General features: G+C 35.6%; 4 protein-coding genes across 4 annotated transcripts; 2 read left to right on the forward strand and 2 right to left on the reverse strand.

Moving 5' to 3' along the window:
- Positions 1–220: 220 nt before the first annotated feature.
- LOC132061986 (uncharacterized) lies at positions 221–703 on the reverse strand. The gene has a single exon (XM_059454652.1). The coding sequence runs from the start codon at positions 701–703 to the stop codon at positions 221–223; it is 483 nt and encodes a 160-aa protein (XP_059310635.1).
- A 4,333-nt stretch (positions 704–5,036) lies between these two features.
- Positions 5,037–5,486, forward strand: LOC132061987 (S-protein homolog 5-like). The gene has a single exon (XM_059454653.1). It carries the CDS (start codon positions 5,037–5,039, stop codon positions 5,484–5,486), a length of 450 nt encoding a protein of 149 aa, XP_059310636.1.
- Positions 5,487–10,116: 4,630 nt separating this feature from the next.
- On the reverse strand, positions 10,117–11,034 carry LOC132063584 (uncharacterized). The gene has a single exon (XM_059456203.1). It carries the CDS (start codon positions 10,846–10,848, stop codon positions 10,234–10,236), a length of 615 nt encoding a protein of 204 aa, XP_059312186.1. The 5' UTR covers positions 10,849–11,034; the 3' UTR covers positions 10,117–10,233.
- A 10,631-nt stretch (positions 11,035–21,665) lies between these two features.
- LOC132063585 (probable transcription factor At3g04930) lies at positions 21,666–23,317 on the forward strand. The gene has a single exon (XM_059456204.1). The coding sequence runs from the start codon at positions 21,892–21,894 to the stop codon at positions 23,062–23,064; it is 1,173 nt and encodes a 390-aa protein (XP_059312187.1). The 5' UTR covers positions 21,666–21,891; the 3' UTR covers positions 23,065–23,317.
- The last annotated feature ends 655 nt before the right edge of the window (positions 23,318–23,972 follow it).

The following is a 23,972-nucleotide window of genomic DNA, read 5'->3' on the forward strand; positions in this document are numbered from 1 at the left end:
CTAATGCCCGGGACTAAAAGTTTATGTTGGATATCAATGTTACACACACCAATGTTTTTTTTTTTGGCAATAAAAGTTTTTTATTAACCAAGTAAACGTTTATGTACAGGGAAACAAATTGAACTGGATAGCCCCAGTCAGTAGAACAATTCTTAACTACCAAATCTACTCAAGTTAACACCAAAATCTAGCCTATGATCAGTACATAACAAGCACTAGTCTATGGATAGAAATTCAACTGTTCCAGTCTATATGCTAGTCTTGCCTTAAGATGTCCTCTGTAAAATACTTCGTGAATGATCAGTCTGAGAAGTACAGCTGGAGCCCTTGTCTTCTGTTGAAAGATCCTGTTGTTCCTCTCAATCCATAAATGGTAGACACTTGCTGCCATCACCATTCTATATACTTCTGCTTTGTTGTTCCTTCCCTTTGCATGTTCATTTGCCCATTGTAGTTCCCGAGTCCATTCCATGGGTAGTCTTTGGATCCCTTGCCACTTTAGTAGTTCCCTCCAGACTGTTGCTGAGTATGTGCACTGAAAGAATAGGTGCCCTATAGTTTCCAACCCAGTCTGGCAAAGTGGACAATCTGGATTTTTTGTCAGTCCCCATTTCACCAACCTGTCTCTTGTGTAAAGTCTCTCATGTGCTGCCAATCTCAAAATGAAGATCCATTTTGGTGCACCATATTTGTTGCATACCATTCTTCTCCAAGGCACCTTCGTAAACACACCTCTCATCAACAAATACATCTTCTTGATAAAGAACTGTGGCATACTCATTAGATCATCTTCATATAAACCAGCCTACTCTATGTATTTTTTTCACCTTAAACATCTTTTGCACCATCCAAGATGCCTGTTTAGGCTCAATATCCCAAATCTGCTTCCCTTTCATATAGAATTCATGTATCTATCTCATCCACAATTTGTCCTTCTTACAAATGTTCCATAACATCTTGCTTATGGCTGCCCTGTTCCATGTTCTAATGTCAAGTATGTTCAGTCCACCAGCAGTACACACATCGATGTTACTGCTTCTGATAATATAAGCTGGTAATGCAATTTTGAGGCATAGAATTCCAATTGCAAACTTAGCTTAAAACTGAAGAGCTGAACTTGTTACCCATCATGCAGCAGTAATTGGTATTTGGTGCTCAGATACTCACCTGAAAATATTCCTTTGAATAAAGGACTTTTGTATACACCATCGAAATTCTTTTCATTGTTGATCCAATGTTTTGGTCGAAGAAATTGGTGGTTGGGATTTGTTCACTGAATTTTGAGGAAGTTGAATTTCAAATTGAGCTCATTTGATTGAGAATTGAAGGAGATTGGCTCAATTTTTTAGCATTCCTGGGTCGGGGCGGGGCGGGTCATGGAAGGACTTGGTAATTTTTTTAAAATCGGATAATTTAATTTGATTTGGGGTTTTCCTTCTAAGATAGGGGTGCAGGTGTAAACTTTGTTGACGGTAAGGATATATTTGTTCACTTTCACTAACGGAGGATAAAGTTAGCTAATAAAATAAAGTTGAGGGGTATATTTGACCCTTTTCCCTACTAAAAAATACAATTAGACTTTTCAAACTTTTAATCCCTTGTGTCATTTTTTATGATACATATTATTTGAGAGTTAAAACAATTTTTCTTTTGACTACAATTTTATCAAATATTTATCCACTTTGACGGGTGCTAGCTTCCTTATCTTGCGATTTCGCCAAAACCCGTATGAAACGACCAAAAATGGGCGGATTAATATCTGCAACATACGCAAACAACTACGTATTAAGTGATGTGCAAGTTGTCCATATTAAAGTGGAGAGGACTCAGTCTATAGTTTCTTTACTACGTTTTCAATTCAAAGTGTGTTCTTTGACTAATATCATAAAATAAAATGGCGGGTAACAAACTACAAACTTTATCGTCTCTGTTTTGGGGATGTTACAAATAGTTTAGTCATCTTTTAATTGAGTCTCAATTTATAAATAAAAAATTAAAAGGGGGTTAAAATATATATATAAAGTTATCACTAGTCGAAAGCTTGGATTTTTCGATAATTATGACTTTATGTTTGTAGGGTGAAAGTTTTGTAATTTCTTAGGAAATTTAATTATTTGACTTGGATGAAAAAAGTCATAGTTATGTAAGCAATTTAACCCATTTATCATAGTTTTAATTGAATGTTTACGTTTCTTTTTTTCTTTTTAATCTATGTCACACCACTAGTATTAAAAAATATAGACTTTTCAAACATTTAATCCCTTGTGTCATTTTTTATGATACATTTATTACTTGAGAGTAAACCGTACTTCTTTTTATTACAATTTATTCAAATATATTTTTAAATATTTTAGATTAGAAATAATTATGACTAAAAACTTTTTTCTCATAGTTTTTATTTTATTTTAAATATGTAACTCTTTTTCTTAAAATGACTACTAAGTAGTTTTCATATTTTTTAAATATGTAATTTTTTTTCATTATTATGATTTTCGTTATTATTATATATGTTTGAGAATAATTCAAGAACCCATTTGGTTCTTTCTGGTTATATAGGGAAGAAAACATTATCTCGTCAATGCTTAATCTAATGATTCAAATTACAAAAAAGTTAGTTTCTTTAATCTTTTTGAATGAATTATAAATCAGTAAAGCAGGTACGGAATATACATAAAGAAAATTATTTAGAGAAACATGGAGCAAACGCAAGCAATTACGTATTGTGCGATGTGCAAGTGGCAGACATATATTTATTATACAAACAATCCACTAATCTTTATTGCTTTTTCATGCTCCTGATTTTAAGTTTGGTGCTCACGATCTAAACAAAGACTTTTGTGTCATGTAATTAAAGTTTTACCAAGATTTTAGAGTTGATATAATAATCTCGTTTGTTTTAACATTTTTTATTTTTATAGTGATCGGTTGTTATACACTTATAACATCATTTGACGTTTAAATATTATTTGGCTGCTATAGAAATACCCAAGATTTTTTTTTTTCCATTTCTTAATGTTATCAAAAGATAAAATTATTTAAAGTTAAAATCTCAAGATACTCATATTTCACAAATTAAATATTAAAGAAAGATAATACTATGTTATACTAATTAAAATAATTAAATGTTAGCACTTCGGCACCACTTTATTCACGATTATCAAGGAAATACAATCTTTAATGATGGAAGTGTGTATTCATTCTTTGTCATAAGTGGTTTATTAAAGTTTCAAAATATTTGATCAACATCTCAAGACTTATTATTTGTATTTTTAGAGATGCTATTTCTATAATGATAGTTTTTATATTACCAAAAAATAAAAACATAACTATTATAGAGGGGTAATTTTACAAATAGGATACTGTTATAAATATAAATCAATATTGTTGTTATAAATAAAAAAATTATCATAAAGGGTAAAATATAATTAGAAATTACGGTATCGAAAAATTTGATTTTTATAGTTTTTATAAGGTGGCTATGATAGAGAGGTACTGTTATAAATGTTAGCATATATTTATATAATTGAATATTTTTGTTAAGTCGTGTCTAATATATTCTCGGGATAAACAATTCACATGTTTTAATGGGATGCTTGAGTATCCCACGTACGATAATTATGGTATTTGTTGCACTTCCTTTCCGAACCCACTACAGAAAATTAAACGGACTTTTGGTGGTTAATGTTTAGTGTATTCTGTTAATTTCCACGGGCGTATCAAGAATGCGATATTCTGGTATCGATGTTACGTGAGACTTGTAACTTTAATGGTTCCTTTAACTTTCATTAGTTCAATATATAATGGAGTTAGAATATGTTAAAATTCTCCAAAACTATCATCATTTTGAGTGTTTAATATATAGATATTATCTCCGGGATTATGTACAATTTTCCTTAGATTAAGTGGGCGTTTGGCCATAAGAATTATTCACTTTATTTTTGATTTTTATTAGATTTATCAGATTAAGTTTTTTTATTCACTTTATTCACTTTTTTTCACTTTTTTCACTTTTCGGTCATGCCATAAGAATTCGAATGCAACTTGAAGTTGTATTCCGAATTCCAAAAACAAAAAAAAACTTATTTTTCAAAAAAAATTACTTTTTTTTTACTTTTTTACAACTACATTTCAACAAAAACTACAATTTCAAAAATTATGGCCAAACACAACTCCAACTCCAAAATTCCAAAAAAAAAAAAAAAGTGAATTTTTTTTTGGTATCTATGGACAAACAGGCCCTAAAAATCTTTAGTTGAATATGCGGCAAAATATTTGAGTACATAGATAACTTGTTGAGAGGCACATGGAGATGAAAAAAAATCTTAAAAATGAGTCCACCTGGCACAATGAGTTCGGAGGGTTGTGGTAACACCCATTAGTTTAGGTATGAAACCCATAAAGGTTTTTTTTTTTTTTTTAACCTATTCGCTCAAGAAAATCACATGTACTGCCCTTGGAATTCTTTGAAGGTGCTTTTGGAGTGTGATGTTCACGTAGCATGTCATATTCCTCCAAGAGGTATTTTAATATGAGTTCATGATAAATTAGGGGTTTTTGTGTTCACCCGCAAATTTAGCTATGAAAATCGAAAAATAATGATAATTTAGAGGTGTTTTAACCAATTCACTCTTAATAATGTTATCCACTTCCTTTATATATAGTTTAACCTTTATGCTTTCACATCATATAATTTTTTACACCATCGTGTCAATACGACCTGCAACATGTAATTATCTATGCCTTATTTTATAACGTGCGTACAAACAAAACGAATAACCTATTACCTATTATAGCAAATGAAGACACTTTGAATATTGTAAAGTTATTCACACAGTCAGTGCATCTGTGCATGCAAGTAAATTTGCTTCCAAGTTCCAAATCACTATTCTAACTAAAAAGTTAGTTGGGGACACATAGGTTGGTAACTTAACTAGAAGTTTAGTTGGAATATTAATTTGTATATATAAGTCTTGTATATACTCGTCTACCAGAATCAGTAAATAAGATATTTACAAGTTCTACGTACTTTTGTACGAATGAGTTCTCCTTGTGAGTCAAAATACCTCTTTTTCATACTGTTTTTATTATTTAACTACATACACCTGATAAATGGCTTCAGTTTTAACCCAAAATTTACTGTTGTCATTCGTAATAACCTCCCAGAAAACTCTGATAAATTGGAATTTCGTGTTCAATCTGGAGATGATGACTTTGGCCTTCGTCCTCTGGATGTTAATAAGGAATTTAATTTCTCCTTTCATTGGAGTACTTGGGGTGACACTCTCTTCTTTTCTCACTTTTATTGGGGTTCAAAACAACAGATTCTTGATGTATTTAATAAAGATCTTCCATGTGCATTTAAATATGAACATGGTCTGTGTCTCTGGGTTGTGAAAGAGAGTGGTTTTTATTTAGCTGTTAACACCCTAAATCCATCTCCTCAAGATCTGCATAATAAAGGTGGCTGGGAATCAAACAATGTTTAGCTATACTATATTGCCATTCTTATCTGAATGAAAAAAGTTTTAACTACATGGTATATATGCAGTATTTATGATTGCATTTTAATTTGTGTTTTTTCTGTTACATAAATACAATTATGATGGATGAAGATAAATATCTAGAGCCAAACCACTGCTCCTCCAACATTTAGTTGGTTTTGCATGATTATCCATCCCTATGCCTAATCAGAGGATTAGCTTACACGTACAATAGTGAAAACCAACGAAAAACATATTTATTGAACTCGAAAAAGATGGAAAATTATGATACTAAAGAGAAACTGTGAGGTATTTTTGTTGTCAACTTTTAACGGATGGCAAAGCTAAGTGTCTATGCCAAAAATGCAGATGAAAAAATCATCAAATCCAGAAAATAGTCTATACACTGCAACTTTCCCTTGAAACAAAGTTCAAACCAACTACTTCCTTCTTAATTCCAATTTTCCATTTCAATTCAAACAAACAAACACAGAAGACATTATCTGAAACTGAGAGGAATGCTAGATTCTTATTTAACAAAAGAAACACAAGAGTAATGACAGCAGCATAGAGAATAATCTGTTGTAGAAAATAAAGGTTAATGGACAAAAATCAAATATACTCAGTTATATTAACTTGATCAAGGAGTTCATACTGAGAAAACTCAGATTATGCTTCACATCATACTCAGCGAAGGATACATAGTAACAGGCAGTCATGCAAGATAATGCTTCTTTGCCAATAAAGCACTAAAGATACTGACAGAGTTCAAATACTCTCATGTAAAAAGGTATCAACATTTTGGATCTATCAAAAATGTTTACTTGCTATAGAACTAGTCTATCTCCGGTTGAGGATATTACTCTCTTGAAACCAGGTTCTCATTTTGTTTAGTCTCTCTTTCGCAGATCCTTGGCACTCCCTATTGTTGGTGCTTCTTCCATTTTGTATACGGAGTAACTCATGCACCTCCTTATTCTTTACCAATCAAAAAGATCCATGGGAGCAAGGATTAAAAATACTGGAACTGAATTGAGGCGCACATTAAGACAATCTGAATTGGCTAGTGCATTTTCAAAGGAAACAGAGCAAAGGGAAATGGGAAACAGATATAACTTATCAAGGAAGAACCACATTAGCGACACGATCTCATAAACAAAGTTTTCTCATTTTTTAATGATATGATATAGAGAGTGATCTCTCTATGATCTCTCTATGTGACTGAGTTTGCTCCTGCAGAACTATATCACTTCCTAATTGTGTGGCAATCTTATGAGAAGAAGAGATTGTAGAATATAGTTTCTCTCTGGATCGCCCTTGCGCACTGAAACAAACAGGGATGGAGCTCTCAACACACGTCTCAACCAAAAGAAAAGGAAAAAAGGAAGCTGAAAGAAGATCAAAAAATGTGAGCACAAAGATTTCAGATAGAATAAAATACCTCGTTCCCCGTACATACCTTAATACTGTCTATTTGGTGTCTAAGAGAGAAGATATAGTACACCTTTCATTGAGCTCATATTTTGTGTTAATGTGCATAACCATAAGTTATCAAGGGGTAAATATATCATCTAGCATCCAATGCAATAACAAGGTCGCTAATTGCAAAAACAAAGCACTGTGACATCCAAAGTGACGATAAAAACATAAATAATTCAAATGCTAAATAGCAAACAAAAGGAGACAGTAAGTTGATTTCAGTGCTCGCAATAAATCGCAAATGTTGTTTTAACAGGGATGGTGCATAGGCTAGGACGTCGGAGTCATAACTTACCTATTACTCTATTTTTACTTCTTTAAATGTCGACATTGCTTAAGAAAAATCCTGCGGATGCCACTGAATACGGCCTGCAACAACATGTAATTATCTATAGTACTACCTTATTTTATAGCCTACAAACATAGCAAATAACCTATTATAGCCAATCAGAACACATGATATTGTGAAGTTATTCACAGAGTCAGTGTAAGTAAGTAAATTTACTTACAAAACACTATTCTAACTAGAAAGTTAGTTGGGGACACACATAGGTTGGTAGCTTAGAAGTTCAGTTGGAACATTAATTTGTATATATAAGTCTGGTATATACTCAGTTGTCTTCCAGTATCAATAGATAAAGTGTTTACAAGTTATAATACTCTTATTAGAATGAGTTCTCTCATGAGTCAAAAATCCTCTTTTTCACACTCTTTTTGCTATTTAACTGCATACACTTGATAAATGGCAAAATCAGCCTTAACCCAAAACTAACTGTTGTCATTCGTAATAACCTCCCAGAAAACTCTGACAAATTGGAATTTCGTGTTCAATCTGGAAATGATGACTTTGGCCTTCGTCCTCTGGATGTGAATAACGAATTTCGTTTCTCCTTTCATTGGAATTTTTTGGGTACCAGTCAGTTCTATTCTCACTTTTATTGGGGTTCAAAACATCAAGTTTTCGATGTATTCAACAACGAACTTCCATGTGCAACTAACTATGAGAATGGTCTTTGTCTGTGGGTTGTGAAAGAGAGTGGTTTCTATTTAGCTGTTAACAATCTAAATCCATCTCCCGAGGATCTGCACATAAAAGCTGGTTGGGACTCAAACATTGTTTAGTTAAACAATATTATTATTATTATTTGACTGAAAAAAAGTTTATCTACATGGTATTTATGATTGCATTTTAAATTCTTCTACATTATTTGAAGGACTTGTGTTTTCTGTCACATAATTATGATTATGATGGATCCAGATGAATTTCAAGGGCCAAATTACCCACAGCTAATTTTCCAACATTTAGTTGGTTTTGGATAATTATCCATCCATGTGCCTAATCAGAGGATTGGTTACACGTACAATGGTGAAAACCAACGAAAAACCTGTTTGTTGAGCTGGAAAGAGATGGCAAATATGATACTAAAGAAAACTGTGAGGTATTTTTGTTGTCAACTTTTAAAAATGTAAGTGTCTGCCAAAAATGCAGACCAAAAATCATAAAACCCAGAAAATAGTCTACGACTGCAACTTTCCCTTGAAACAAAGTTCAAACCAACTAGCTCCTTAATTTAAATTTTCCATTTCAATTCAAACAAACACACAGCTCTCATTTTAGTTCTTCTTGAGGATTAAACCTCATCCTTAAGGAGGCATAGTGCATACTTAGGTTAGTCAAAAACCAGAAGCAGCTTTCACCAAACAAGAGATAATATCTGAGACTGAGAGGAATTCTAGATTCTTATTTAACAAAAAAAACACAAGAGTAATGACAGCAGCCTGAGGAAATCTGTTAGAGAAATCAAATGGACAAAATCAAATATACTCCGTTCTATTAACCTGATCAAGGAGCTCATAGTGAGAAAGCAAAGACTCTTCTCCACATCATACTCAGAGGATGATACAGAATAACGAGCATAGTCATATCATTCATGCACGATATATGGTTGTTTGGAAATAAAGCACTATAGATACTGAAAGAGTTAAGAATACTCTCATGTAAAACCCGCAAGAGTAATAATGAAGGTCTCTGAAACCCCCGACGTTTTGCCTTCTCGGGTCGAAGACTTGCCTAGTGCGGGTTACCTCTCCCGTGTAAAATTTCGAAAGATGTCATCAAAAAAAAAAAAAAAAATACTCTCATGTAAAATTTCTGAAGGAGTTAAGAATACTCTCATGTAAAAAACTACCAACATTTTGGATCCATTAAAAAAGGTTTACTTGGTAAACGACTAATCTATCCACACTTGAGGGTTAGACTCTCACGAACCCAGTTTCTCTATTTTATAACATTTCTTTTTGGTAAAAAGCTAACATTATTTAGACTCTCATGTACCTCCTTGGTGCTTTCCCTTTAATACACATTATTCTTTACCAATCAAAAAGATCCACAAGAAAGGACTAAACAGACTGAAACTGAAGCGAGATGATGCTGGAGGAACATAATCAATCCGAGAATTGGCCAGTGCATCATCAAACGGAAACAGAGCAAAAGGAATAGATATAGAATAAAATGCCTCGCTTTCATAGCATATCTCAATACTCTGTCTATTTTGGTGGATAAGTGAGACGAAATAGTATACCTTTGAGCTCATATTTTGTGTTAATGCGCATTACCATAAATTATCAAGGGATAATCTGTCATCTAACGACCAACGCAATAACAAGACCGCTAATTGCTAAAAGAAAACACTGAGATATCCAAAGTGACGATAAAACAACATAAATGAATCAAATGCTAAATAGCAAACAAAAGGAGAAAAAGAGTTAACGTTAGTGCTCTCAATATATTACGAATGTCGTTTAAACAGGGATGGTGCATTCAGATTGGGACGTTGGAGTCATATTTTACTTGTTACTGCTATCCCATTGTTCAAATGCCTTAAATTTTTGTTTCAGTTACCTCGGTCAACACAAGCAAGAACAATCATGATTGAAAAAGGGTTACAAGGGTCCCTCCTGAAGCTTGACATATTCCAGTAAGTACTAATGATCAACTGGATTAAACCTTGCTTGAGAGTAATTCATACTATGAAAAAGATACACCTTTGAGGGAACACTTAGCTTGTTTAGGAATTATACCAAGCTAGAGCAATCATGAACTTGCCTCAACTGACTCTCACCTCTACATGAATGTTATGTATAAACTTCTGATCAATGTTAAAACGAAAAAGTTCCATTCTAAACCATGTACAGTTATTATACATGTACACATACACATACACATACACAAACACATTATACTAACTTCAAAACTTTCTCAACATAAGCTCTCTTATTGAATAAAATAACCAGACAAGAACAACACAAAGCCTAAAAGCAGTCCACCATATATAAGCAGTGCCTTTTGGCCAGAGGTAAGAGTATTACCACCTAAACCATACTGCTGATTCTGAGCAAACCCAGCAATCTCTATACTCTTGTTATCAAAAAAACTCTTCGCAGCGCCACAAGTCGGGCACCTCCAATCCTCTGGCAGCTTATCAAATGGCAACCCTGGAGGAACAGGATAAGAGGGGTCCCCTGAAGCTTCATTATACTTGTATCCACAAGACCTACACTCATAAATCCCAGTATTCAACACAGCAAACTTCTCCTCAAGTCTTCTCTTATCAAATTTCTCTTCCTCTACCTCCAGCTGAGGTTCTTGATATTCTGAAGTGGGTGTCTCGGGAATTGGTTGTTCTGAGATGGGTTTGTCTTCTTTGGAGACATCAATGGACTTTGGTAGATTGAATTGGGTTCTTGGGGTTCTATAAAAAGATGAAATTGAGTGGGATTTGAGGTGAAAGGGTTGAAATGTGAGGTGGGGTTTGGGTTTTGGAGTGGATGAGAGGGAAGGTGAAGAGAGGTTGAATGTGAAGGAAGCTCTTGTAGTTGCTGAAGCCATTAAAAAAGGATTCTTTTTCTTGTTCTTACAGCTTCTTTGATGAATCAATGGTTATGTTTTTTGGTAAAGGTTGAAAATGGATCAGTGGTGTTTGAGTTCTTGGGTTTGCTGTGTGGAGGGAACATGTGGATATAGAGAAACCAACAAACAGGGATCCATCAAAAAAGCATATGCCCTTTCAAATTGGGGGGAATTGGATAAGGTATAAATAAACTGATTCTAATACTACTTTCTTTATTTCTCTACTTATTTTTCTTTTTCTTTTCTTATAAAAAGATATATAGTAATCTGGTTTGACTTGAGATTATAACAATGCAAATATTTTCTTATCACATAACCCTCCGTCTCAAAATATTTGTCATATTTCGTTTTTCAAGTGTCAAACTAGATGAACTTTGATTAAAATTATAAGCTACTACATTTTTTCATCATATCAATATAAGAAAATTTGCAACTAGGGCGCTCAACACTCCGCGCCTAAAACCGACTTCAACGAGATGCCTTAATATTTTTATTTTAAAAAAAAAGTTATATAATAAATAAAACTTATTTAAAATTTATTTTTCTAGCTTTTTGAGATGCAAAGTTATGAATTATAATGGATTTCTTCTAATAATTCTTTTTCAATGGATAATATACCTTATTCATTCAATCTCTCTTGTACAATCTCATTTCTAAATCAATTCATGTGCACTCATATTAATAATATGCCCGATTGATATTGCATGAGCTTTAAGCTTAGGACTAAGGTTTCTCCGATCTCTACTACCCTCACTTGTTAGTTTAGTGTTTTTTTGTTTTTTTTTTGGGTTTTGAAGGCTAAAGATACTTATATATTATAATACTTTATTTTTTTGCGCGGATTGCCTTCTTTTGGGGTCTTTAAATTTTGCCCTTGTGGTCTTAAATTATGCCCCTGCTATTTCACTTTAATTTTTGCCCTTACGAAGCGTTCTCACGCGTGAAATCATGATACGAGTCCGAACCCCCGTTTTTAATTAAAAAAAAAAAATGCAAGGCAAGTATCTCTAAATTTATGCGGGAATCGCATACTCATGCCTCACTTGTTAGTTTAATGTTTTGTGAAGGAATTACCAAAGTTATGTTTTTTTTTTGGGTTTAAACTGAAAATTTTGGCGAACTCGAAAGATACTTATATATTATAATACTACGGAGGGTTCAAAATATTAGATCCCATGGTGCCACTTAGGACACTTTGATTCCCCGTACTAGCTAGGAGATTTCATAGATCTCCCTTAACGTTCTTAATACACAAAATACTGCCAGATTTTTCCAAATTAAGTCGGTTTAACAAAAAGATAGGAGGCTGAACATAGTGCTTGGTTGTCTTGGACTTGGACTAAGCAGAAGCTTCCTTAGCTATTTGATGTGCTGCTTTATTCCCCTCCCTAAAGCTGTGTCGAAGCACCACTTGCTTCACCTGGAGCATTAACAATCAAGAGAAAATAAGATTTGGGTAAGTTTTATTGCCTTTATGGATAGCATTTATGGCATCTGTGCTGTCAGATTCTAGTTTGAACCATGTGTATGGGGGTTTATGCCAGGATATGGAGATAGTTTTTTCAGGATGATAAGAAAGTTCTATCACGGTGAGTAAGTGGTATTCCATAGCATGGTGTATGATGGTAGTAGCATTTGGAGGATTTCACATATTATTATGATGATTATTATGGCGGTTTATCCATATGGCCCAAATAATGAAAGGGAACAAGTTTGGCCAAGACAGATTTGAGGCTTAAGAGGGCGGGGGGGGGGGGGGGGGGGGGGTTGTAAATGAATGTTCCCAAGTGATTCTATTTGGTTGTGGGGGTGGGGGGCATTCAGTGAAAATATGGGAGATAGTTTTTCTCGTATTTCAGCAGACTGTACACTGCTCGTCAATGTTGAGACCAATATGGTTAAGATAGGATCTTGTAGGAAGCTTGTCGTGATAACATTGCCAAATAAGGAATTTAATCTGTTAAGATAGGATCTTGTAGGAAGCTTGTCGTGATAACATTGCCAAATAAGGAATTTAATCTTATTGGGACATTTTATATTCCAGATCCATTTAAAGTTTTTAGTAGAACTATTTAAAGGTTCAATAGTATCATAACATGAACTAGTAGAGAATTTAGAAATATTGTTCTTGGGAGCCCATAGCGGGGGATCACTGTTGTGGTGATCATCAGTGGGAGAGGAATATTAATAATCCGGATCTTAATGGAAATGGGGAGTTCAAAGGAGATAGGGGTAAGTCCCATTTATTATGTTTGTGCAGTTGTTTAATGGTTATGGGAAGGTCATTAAGATGAAGGGGTCCTCTATGCAGTTTCAAAGGCAAAGGGAGTTTGGGATCCATTTGTAGAACCAGATGTTGAGGGGGAACTTAGAAGTGGGGCACCATAAAATATTATGATTATATATTTTCCATCCACACTCAAAATAGATTTCCAAATAAAGGAAGTGTAACCTTATTTCCTTTAGTAGCTTAAGTGTTCCTGATAATATTGGACCATAGTGCAGTAGGATTGGTAATGAGCATGCTAGGCTACCTAGAAGTGCTAGATTCTTGGATTTTGCCTTTCGAAGACCCAACCCACCAATTTCTTTGCTCTTGGTAATGGTGTCCCAACTGATAAGGTGAAGTTTTTTGTTAGTGTCAGTAGTACTCCATACGATATTCCTTTGTATCCTATCAATTTGCTTAAGAATAGTTGGTGGTAGGAGGGTGGCTTGCATACAATGGCTAGGAATGGCACTTAGTGTAGATTGGACAAGTGTGGATCTACCCGCAATATTTAGAAAGTTGGTTTTCCAAGTAGAAAGTTTTTGCCTCATTTTATCAATTATGAATTGATAATCTGAGGTTTGTTCTCTCTTATGAATAATTGGAAACCTCTAGGTATTTACCAAACGTATTACTGATTTTAATACCAAACAGTTGAGAAGTGGCCTTAGCAACATTTTCAGGACAGTTTTTGGAAAAGAGGATTTTAGATTTATTTAAATTGATATTCTGCCCAGATAATGTACAAAAAAGATTAAGGTAGGAAAGAATGATATTACAACTTTTAGTATTAACCCTAGAGAACAAGGTTAGATCATCTGCGAAGAAGAGATAAGATAGAGCATGGCCTTGTTTGTTCATTTTAATAGGTCCCAGTTTCTAATGTCAACCTGATGAAGAAATAAATTAGAAAGCATTTCTAAGCAAAGTATAAAAATATAGGGGGATAAGAGATCACCTTGTCTAATACGCCGGCTAGGACAAAAAAGGCTGGTGGTCATCCCATTAACTTTAACAGCAATACTAGTGGTAATGCAATTCATGATAAGTTTAGTAATTTTTGGAGGGAACTTGAAATAATTAAGAGTATAAAGGATAAAGGATCATTCTAAACGATCAAAAGCTTTCTCGAGATCAAGTTTAATAATCATATAGCATATTTCCTTTTTTCCTCCTAAGATTAGTCTTAAGCTCCTGAATTATAATAGCATTATCACTAGCCCTCCTCTTAGCAATAAAACTGACTTGGTGTTGACTAATAAAAGAGTGAAAGGAAGGGTTTGATTCTGTTAGCTATCACCTTGGTAATAATTTTATAAATAGTATTACATAATCCTATAGGCCTAAAAAAATTTAAGTTATTAGCATTAGGAATTTTAGGTGTAAGACAAATAACAGTATTGTTAATGGAGGAGGGAATGTAACTATATGTTGGAAAACATTGGAACAACAATTTACTACTGAATTTCCAACAATTTTCCAATAATTTGAATTAAAAAAAAAAAAGGATGAAAATCATCCGGGCCCGGAGATTTAAAAGGTTTAAAGTTGAACACTTCATGAGGTAAAAAGGGGGCATCTAAGATAGATAAGTCAAAGTGATGAAAAGAAGTAAGGAGTATTTTTTATGTTTTCCCAAATTGTGGAATTGTGAGAAGTAGTAAACATATTTTGGAAAAACAGGAAAGTGTGACTAAGGATAGCAGAAGGGTCATTAATCCATTGTCCAGAATCATCTATAAAAAAAGGTGATCTTGTTACGTCGTCGCCTATTAGTAGCAGAAACATGAAAAAAATTAGTGTTTGCATCTCCATCACTAAGCCACATAATTCTAGATCTAAGTTTTCAATAATCTTCCTCCATTTTTAGAATATTATTGTATTCCGTAGTAAGGTCCTTTTCTAAGTTCTGTAGAAAAATACTATAAGGGTAACGAGGAGAATTTTGAATCCCTTCTAACCTAGGTGAATAACCGAAGCATTATTGAACATGTCAAGGCACTCATTGTTGCAAAGTACTTTATCAAGCCTTTCCATGATCGGTCCTTGGTAATTTTCCTTTTATTTGACCAAGTAAATTTGCATCCTTTAAATCCTAAATCTATTAAATTGCATTCATTCAATTTATTCCACAGAAATGAAGATCGTTTCCAACTAATGTTTCTACCCTCAAATTTTTCATCACTGCTCATAACGTCATTGAAGTCTCCCCCTACTAGGCAAGGACCCTAAAAACTAGCAGTTAAAGAAACAAGATTTTTTTCACAAACTGTCTCTATTTGTTTTATTCGTGCTAGCATATATAGAAGAAAATAACCATGTCTTATGAGTTGAAATTACCTCAATTATAACACTAATTTCCTGGTCCCTGCAAACAAAGCTATGCACACTAACCAAGTTATGATCCCAAAGTATTACCATACCTTCAGATTGGCCCACAGCAGGGATCTCAATAAGATAAGAAAAATCAAATTCATGCAACAGAGGACTATGATTGTGCATCCTGGTTTCAAGCAGTGTATCAAATTCATGCAACAGAGGAATATGATTGTGCATCCTGGTTTCAAGCAGTGTAACCATGCTTGTTTATGGGTGTCTAAGAGATCCCTAAAACTCATGCGAAAGTTTTCATTGTTCCCGCCCCCCTAATGTTCCAGATGTTGAAACTTGTAGCACTACCCATTGGTTGGTGATTGGTAGATGAATCCCATTCTGCCTCACCCCATCTGTGGAGGGATTCTCTTGAGTCAAGGAACCAATATCATCGGCTTGTCCCCCACTGTTGGATCTTGTGGGGGACGAATGTCCAGAGTGCATTTCATCAGAGACATCGGGCATTCCAATATCTGTTTCTAGTCCTACATGTTCGAGAAAAGAAATATTTTGACTTTGTCCAGTGCTGAGATTTCCATTATTGGTTCTTCCATAGGGATGATAAGTCCCTCTGGAATTTCCATGGGTTCTTCTTGTGGTGCTGGAGATTCTGGCTCGTTTGGAGGGAGTGGGGGTGGTGCATTGTTCATTGGAGGGTTTACTGGGATGTTTTGTTGTTGAGTTCTTTTGTTGTGAGAATCCCATGGAATAAAGATTGGGTTGCGCGCTGATATTGCTGATGGTGGGAAGAATGAAAGGCCGATGGTTGGGTGTTGAGTTTGTAGGGGAATGAAATGTGGGGGTAGACTCCAATGTCCCCTCAATGTTTCGACAAAATTCTGGTTCATCATTGGGGCAATGCGACTGGGAATGTTGTTTAGCCAGATATTGTTTAGATAGTTGCTCATTGCAAGGTTCATTCCTTCTGAAATCAATTAAGTTAGATAATTTGAGTTTTGCAACACAAGCACTGTCTATGTGCCCTCTATTACCATGTTGAAGTTCATTGTATGACCCATTAGTCCTAACTCTACCCAAGATTGGGGTTGATGGTCGGGTGGTGGTAGTGGTTGGACATAGTAAACTGGTGGTGGGGCTAGTTGGGGTGGTAGAGGGGGTAAGTTTGCCATTATGGTTCTGTGGTGACGGTGAACCTGGGTGAGCCGGTAACAGCATCTTGTGGAGATTGGAATCTTTGGCATTCTTATGGTGATACAAGTCTTTATAAGTAGAAGAAACACTAGTTGATTTACTACTAGAATTAGGGATATCTCCACTAGTATCTAGGATAATAATTGGGAGATCTATTTGCATGTTGTTTAAGTAGTGTAGCGTGTGATTTATAGCAATATCCTCAAAGGATACTGCATGGGAGACATGGCAATTGTGATTAGCAATTTCCTTTGTAGGATAAGTATTACTCTAGGTGGGAGAATGACTATTATTCCCTAAATCGTTATAATTATTTATGTAATTAGAATTTTTTAAGCAGTAGTTTTATGAGATATAGAATTAGGTTAGTTGGGGGTGGTTAATTAAGGAAACAGCATCATTAATGTCTTGCATGCAATCTGAGGTGTGAGTATTTGAATTAAACACGCTCTTATTGGGTGTGTTACTGCTAGGTGATAGGGTTACGGATGGGGGGTGGGGAGCACAGCTGGTAGAAATCATGGTTTTGTGCAGAACAATTTGCTCACTGTGAAGGGTAGAAAATGGTTCAAGACTGGTAATGGTTTTTCTACGGTGAAATTTTTCAAATTTTTAGGTGGTTTAGTATTTTTTAGAGGAAAATTTGTAGAAACTACCGTATTCTTATTTTTATACTCAAGAACTTGAGTATTTAGTTACTTACCTGTTGCAACATTGAATTCTGACATTAATACCTATATTTGTTGCACTGCTGGTTGGGATGTTTGATTTGTTAGGACTAGTTCTACCTTTCGCCGAAAATTTGACTGTCTTCCATTCATTAATATTACGAACTTTATCTTGATTGGGGGATTCGACACTTTGTTTTTTAGCAATATTTTGCTTCTATTTGCATTGACCTGCTTGGTGCCCTAATTTCCCACAAGAGATACAAAGTATCTTTTCCCCCTCATAGAGGATCTGTTGACAATGGGAACCAATAAAAACGTGAGATTTGACCAGCACATCTAGTGGGAGTTCGACACAAAGTCTTGCATATCTTCCTCCTTAAGGTGGAGGATGTGCAAGCGTCTATCCGTAGCAGTCTTCCAATGGTACGTCCAACTTTTCCTAAGATGATTTTATCATAAAACTCCATTGGTAACTGGGGCAACTGGATCCAAACTTCCATATATAATTATTTTGCTTCGGAAGCCACAAATTAGGTTCCTATAGCTGAACAGAGAGGAAATGATTGAAGATGAACCAAGTACCATTTTGAAGGGCTTTCTTCATATTTTCCTCCTGACTAATTTGATTATAATAATCAGCACCAAGATCGATAAGAAGGAAATTTTCAGTTAGGCGCCATAACTCTTCTATTTTCCTCTTTGGGATTTCATGTTGTAATCTCCGACCTTGGAGTTTGATTATGAGAGCATATTTCCAGGATTGATATATTCTCTCTGTCTTCCTTTATGAGTTGAATCTGAGAATCTGATGGAATTTCAACAGGTTTCTCATGATAGTTGTTTTCTATAGGAGTGGTATCCATCAGTGATTATATTGGTTAGGGAATATAGATGGGCTCTGTTACACCTCGCATTTTTGTACGTTGAGTTTTTTCGAGTGCTAGTTGTCCTAGTCTTGGGAAGTAGGACAAATTTTTCGAGGTTATGAGGATAGAAATGTCCATCTTGGGTATATAAGAGAGTAAAACCATGTTTAGTAAGCCTCAGGAAGGTTTAAGACTTATCGGATAATAGGAATTAAGTTTCAGCGAAAATTTGACAAAATGTCACATTATGGCGCAATATGTGGCCCTCAGAGTGCAGCAAAGCACGCTTTGCGGAGATGCAATTGCGCAGCAAAGTGTGACAGTGAATTTTGGTGATGTTGCGAGGTCTGCGACACAACATGCGGCTCGCAAAGCGCACTTTACTACCCTGCCAACTTCGCAGCATGTTGTGTCGGTCCAGAATTTTCTGGACTACTATAAATAGAACCAACTCGACCCTAAATCATTATTTCACCATTTTTGAGCCTAGAAATTTCCAAAACTCTCTCTACAAGTCCTCATATAATCTAAGACCAAAATCAAGGGCAAACCAAGTGATTCCAACATAAAGAATTCCATGATCATTATTAGATTGTTCTTCCTCTTGTGGTGGTGAATTTGGAGACTGCTTGGAGGAAGGAATTTCGGACTTAGAGTGATCCTTGTGATTGAAGGTAAGATTATCACTCCATCTTCATGCTCATAGTATCATTTGGCATTTACATAACTTATGGGAAGGAGAAATTGTGAAAGTAAGGTTTAAGTTGTGCTAAAACTTGTCTTAGCTATGATTGAGTATGAATTGTTCTAGACTAATTGTTCTAGACTTAGTATGATTGTGATGTTGTTGGGCTGGTTTGTGCAAATAAAGTTGTAATATGATGTTGGATTGTTAAGTGAGTTGTGAAGATGAAAAGGGAACTAGTGAAGGATTGATGGTACCGAAATATGTATAGGATTGAAGAAAACAAGCTACATGAATCTTAGGCACATAAGATGTTCGACAAAATGTCTAAATGAGTTCGCTTATAACTTATGAAACCATCGTTGATACGGATACTTCGTTTACTGCAAATAATCATTCATAGAGCGTACGAGGACTCGTGGGATCGTGATTAAGGAGACGTTAAGGTATGTTAAGGTTATTCTTTCTTTCATTTTGGCATGATCCTATGATATGAGCGAACAAACGAGTAAGCGAGCTTCCATATTACTTTCTACTCTTAGAAGCATTAGAGTACTTTAGTCTTTGATGTTCCTTACCGCTTATGCTTGTTCTTCATACATTACATGGGTAGGTCCGATTATGTATACAGTTATTCATGCATTACATTCATTCGTATGTATGCATATTGACCGGTGACCAGAAGGCATTATATACGCATATATTATATGTATATAGGGTATGAGGGGAAACGGATAAGCGTTATATACGCATTACCACCTGATCAGCTGGTGCACAGTGATGATGATATATGGATCGGTACACGCGTTGAAGAATGGATATATGATGATGATGATGATGGCCACAGAAAGGCCGATGGGATATAAGATATGGATCGGGCTGAATGTTCCTCAGCACTATGACATACATAATTTACATACAGAGCATGCATATCATACGCCCTCAGGGGCATTTTCAGTTATGCAAGTTATACGAATATGTTGAATGTCGGTCATATTAGATGCGTTCGAACTGATCGATTTAGCTTATGAGTTTTCGGTTCCATTCATGATTCTTATATAGATGTGTTGCATCTTATCATGCCTTACATACTCGCACATTATCCGTACCGACTCCCTATTGCTCCGGTCGTTGCGTTCGTACCTACAGGTTCAGGTAGACAGACAGATGGTCCAGCTCAGTAGGACCTCTATCTAGCGGTGGTCAGTGCGCTTCACTTGATCCGGAGCTGCAGTGTATTTTGGTATGCCATTATTTTGAGTTGTATATGCATATGGGTATGATGGGGCGTAATCCCGTCGCTTCTACAGCCTTATACTCTGGTAGAGAGTCTAGACGCTGAATGTATTGGCATATGATGTAGCCTTGTACTCCTATTCTTTTGTATACGATATATGTAAGCGGCTAGTCGAACCGTTTTTTAGGTATGTATATATTTTGATGGTACATGGTTTATGATGTTATCCTTTTATGAGTCGGTATGGTTCAGTTTGAGTTATTTATGGGCCCTTGTTATGCAGTACTATCCAGATACGAGTATATAGGTGTTTGGTCGCTAGAGGTCAGACACTCGTCGCGGCTCATCGGTTTTGGTCGTGACAGGCTCTTCTTGGAAAATGGTGATATTCTCAGTGGATGAAATTAATTTCTCCTTGAAAGAAGGAAGGGAGCTTTTATTATCTCCAGTAGGAATTGTAGATTTATCCGGTGGTTTCGGAGGAATGAAATTTTCAGTTGCAGGGTTCTCCATCGGTGATTGGTGGTATTAATTTCATGTCGGTAGCCGCACGAGGATTTGGTTTTTCTAGTGAGAAATTAGAGGATTTATTTTAGAGAGAGAAACTTCATTCTTTTAGCTATTTTCCTTTCAAAGCTCTAGTTTAAGTTTTACTAATACTAGACTTTGTATTAAACAACTTACAACAAAAACAAAACACTTTTTTCTAGTCTTTAGAATAAACTAACCATTTTCTTTCATGTGTTTTCCCATTTGCCAATTTTTGAAAACAATGGGTATTAAAAATGTCTTGATAATTTGTCATTTGAAAAATCTATGTCAGTAATTTAGAGCAGTAGTGACATTACCAACAAGTTAATTACTTGTTCCATCTCAATTTATGTGTGAAGGTTTTGACTGAGCATGAACTTTAAGGGAAAAAAAAATTAAAACTTGTAGTCTAACATAAGCCATATAGATCTAGATGGTTATAAATCGTTTCATTAAGGGTTAATTAAAATATAAAATTAAATTGTCACCAAATATAGTAAGATCTCATTCTTATATCTTAACTAATTAAAAAAAAAAACATGTCATATAAATTGGAACAACGAGAGCTTCATTTTAACATGTTATGAGTTAGTGATTATCATATAGTTTTACTTGGGGTATTCTTTTTTTGTATGTTTCATGAAAATAACACATTCATTTTAGAAATTTAATTTTAAAACGTTTATTTTATCCTTAGTAAGATAATTTATAGTTATCTAATATTTTCTGATTAAACCAAATTATTTATACAAAATTCCTTCTTAAACTATATGCTCAAGTCAAAGGTAAAAACCTACCCGCATCGGGTATTTATATCAAATTAATATAACTTATTATGGTTAAGTAATTTAATGAAGTAAAAATACATGTTCATTAACCACGATTAAATAAAAGAACTCTACATCCAAACACATGACGTGCATTTATTTATTTGGTGTAAATACCGGAGGTACCTAAGTCAAATATCATCGCATTAATTGATGACACCGCATAACTAGACAAACGTACGGGGTTAAAAAAAAGTGAAACCAGGCTTACCTGGCACCGGCTTAACAGGGAACCAGTTAATGCTAACGGCGACCACGTGTGCACCATCCACTGAACCATTCAACCAAACAAACCCAGTCTTGCACGAAACATACTCAACACACTAACCAACTCCCCCTCTTTACTTTCGGCCTAACCACTTTTACCTTAGCCCACTTGAACCCTAACCCACCTTAATCTCCCCCCCACCCATGAGCTATCTTCCCATGGCAGACGACCACCAACCAGAACCCTACAACGACGACAACCTCGATGATGACGTGGACGTCGACGGTGATGACGACTCCACTTCCTCCCCTTCCCCTTCCGTCGCCGGCGAAGTCACCATCGCCGTCGCCGGCGTCAACGTCACCACCACTGATTCTCCTTCTCTAAAACGACCACGTATCGACGATTTCTCTGTTCCCATTGTTCTCCCAGGGACGAAGAAACCCTCCCTTTTTCAACGCCTTTGGACTGACGAAGACGAGGTTGAGCTTTTACAAGGGTTTCTCGACTACACAGCGCAGCGCGGGTTGAACAGTTCCTCTCAGCAACATCATTACGATACGACCGCGTTTTACGACCAGATCAAGTGCAAATTCCAGCTAGATTTCAACAAAAACCAGCTTGTCGAGAAACTCCGTCGCTTAAAGAAGAAATACAGGACTGTTATGAGTAAGATGGGATCTGGAAAGGAATTCGTGTTTAAAAGTGCTCATGATCAGGTCACTTTTGAGATCTCTCGTAAGATCTGGGGTAATGGAGGTGGTTCTTTTGTTCGCAATAGTCCTGGTGGATCTACTGTATTGGAATATGATGAAGATGCTACTCACCTTAACCCTAACCATAACCCTGATGCTATTGTTGTTTATAATAATAGCCCAAAGTTTAACCTTAACTCTAACCCTAACCCTAATGGAATTGCTGTCAAAACTCCGAGATCGTCACAAAAAAGGTCTCCACCAGTACCTACAGAACCAGTTAAAGTGGAGTTTCAGCCATCGGGTGGCCCGATCCCGACCACAAACTCCACCCCAATGGCAGCCGCGCCTGTGGCTGGGGCTGCCACGGTGGCTGCTTCAGTGCCTAGTTTGATTGAGGAGACAGTGAGGAGTTGTGTGTCGCCGATTTTCAAGGAGTTGTTGAACAATGTGGCAAATTTGAATGGGCCTAGTAGAGGGTTTGGGTTTGGATTTGGAGGAATGGGGATGAGTCCGATCCCGTTTGGGTTCGGGGGAGGTGGAATGAACATGGAAATGATGGGGGATGAGAAATGGAGGAAGCAACAGATGTTAGAGCTGGAAGTGTATTCGAAGAGGTTAGAACTGGTTCAGGATCAGGTAAAAGCACAGTTGGAGGAGCTCAGATCCATGGGAAATTAAGTGCTGATGAAAAAAATTGGAAAAAGGGTGCTTTTTTCAGTGTATACATTTTTCAAATAATTCTAGCAAATGATAATTTTACCAGGTTGTCGATGACGATGCCTGTTTAGGTATTTAGCTTTTGGTTGCTGAATAATGAGTTCTAATTTGGTTACAGCTGCTTGTTTGCAGAGTTTGTTGCAACATAGATGCTTGCTTTGTCTAGTTTTTTGTATATAGAAATGAAATGATAGAAGCCAAATGTTGAGTTTAATGTCAGTTCTTGATCCTCTCTGATTTAAATGCTCTGCATTTTCAATTGTCTATATCCGCACTGCCTTTACAAGTACCGAGTTTCCTTTTCTGTTTTTTATTTTCAGGGCAAACTTTTTTTTCCTTTTTGGATTGGTGAAAGTGGAGCAAACTTTATGTCTATGTTTAAGAACTTTATGTTCAGTGGTGATGAGGAAACTGTGTAGCTTGTGTCCGATTCAACCATGGGTTCGCAGATTTAACAAAATCTTTTGTTTCGTAGTCAAACGTTGTATTTAATGTGCGATGTATTGTTTAGAATCGACTCTTTCAACTCATAACTCATATTATTTGCCACAATGTGTATTGTTATTCCACCAAGAATTTCCAATGAAGAAAGAATGAAATTGCAGAACAAATGCGGTACATCTACATTAAGAATCTCCCAGGAAAGGATATGTTGCGGGCACTCAAGACATTCGAAGTTGATGTTCTCTCCGAGTAAATCACTAGTTATCTCGGAAGTTCAGAATTAAAGAGATGCTTCCGATAAACTGCTAATACAAGAAAAACAAGATGGGTCAAAAAACATTATTCGCATCCAAGGTTTATGCTAAATCATATCATTTTGCTATGGTAACTTGATCTAATGATGTGAAAATATATATATTAATTAA

This window comes from Lycium ferocissimum, chromosome 7, assembly GCF_029784015.1.
Source record: "Lycium ferocissimum isolate CSIRO_LF1 chromosome 7, AGI_CSIRO_Lferr_CH_V1, whole genome shotgun sequence".
NCBI lineage: Eukaryota > Viridiplantae > Streptophyta > Magnoliopsida > Solanales > Solanaceae > Lycium > Lycium ferocissimum.

What these genes read in the sequence shown, in the direction of transcription:
- LOC132061987 (XM_059454653.1), top strand. Translation starts at nt 5,037, where the DNA reads ATGAGTTCTCCTTGTGAGTCAAAATACCTCTTTTTCATACTGTTTTTA.
- LOC132063585 (XM_059456204.1), top strand. Translation starts at nt 21,892, where the DNA reads ATGAGCTATCTTCCCATGGCAGACGACCACCAACCAGAACCCTACAAC.
- LOC132063584 (XM_059456203.1), bottom strand. Translation starts at nt 10,848, where the DNA reads ATGGCTTCAGCAACTACAAGAGCTTCCTTCACATTCAACCTCTCTTCA.
- LOC132061986 (XM_059454652.1), bottom strand. Translation starts at nt 703, where the DNA reads ATGGTATGCAACAAATATGGTGCACCAAAATGGATCTTCATTTTGAGA.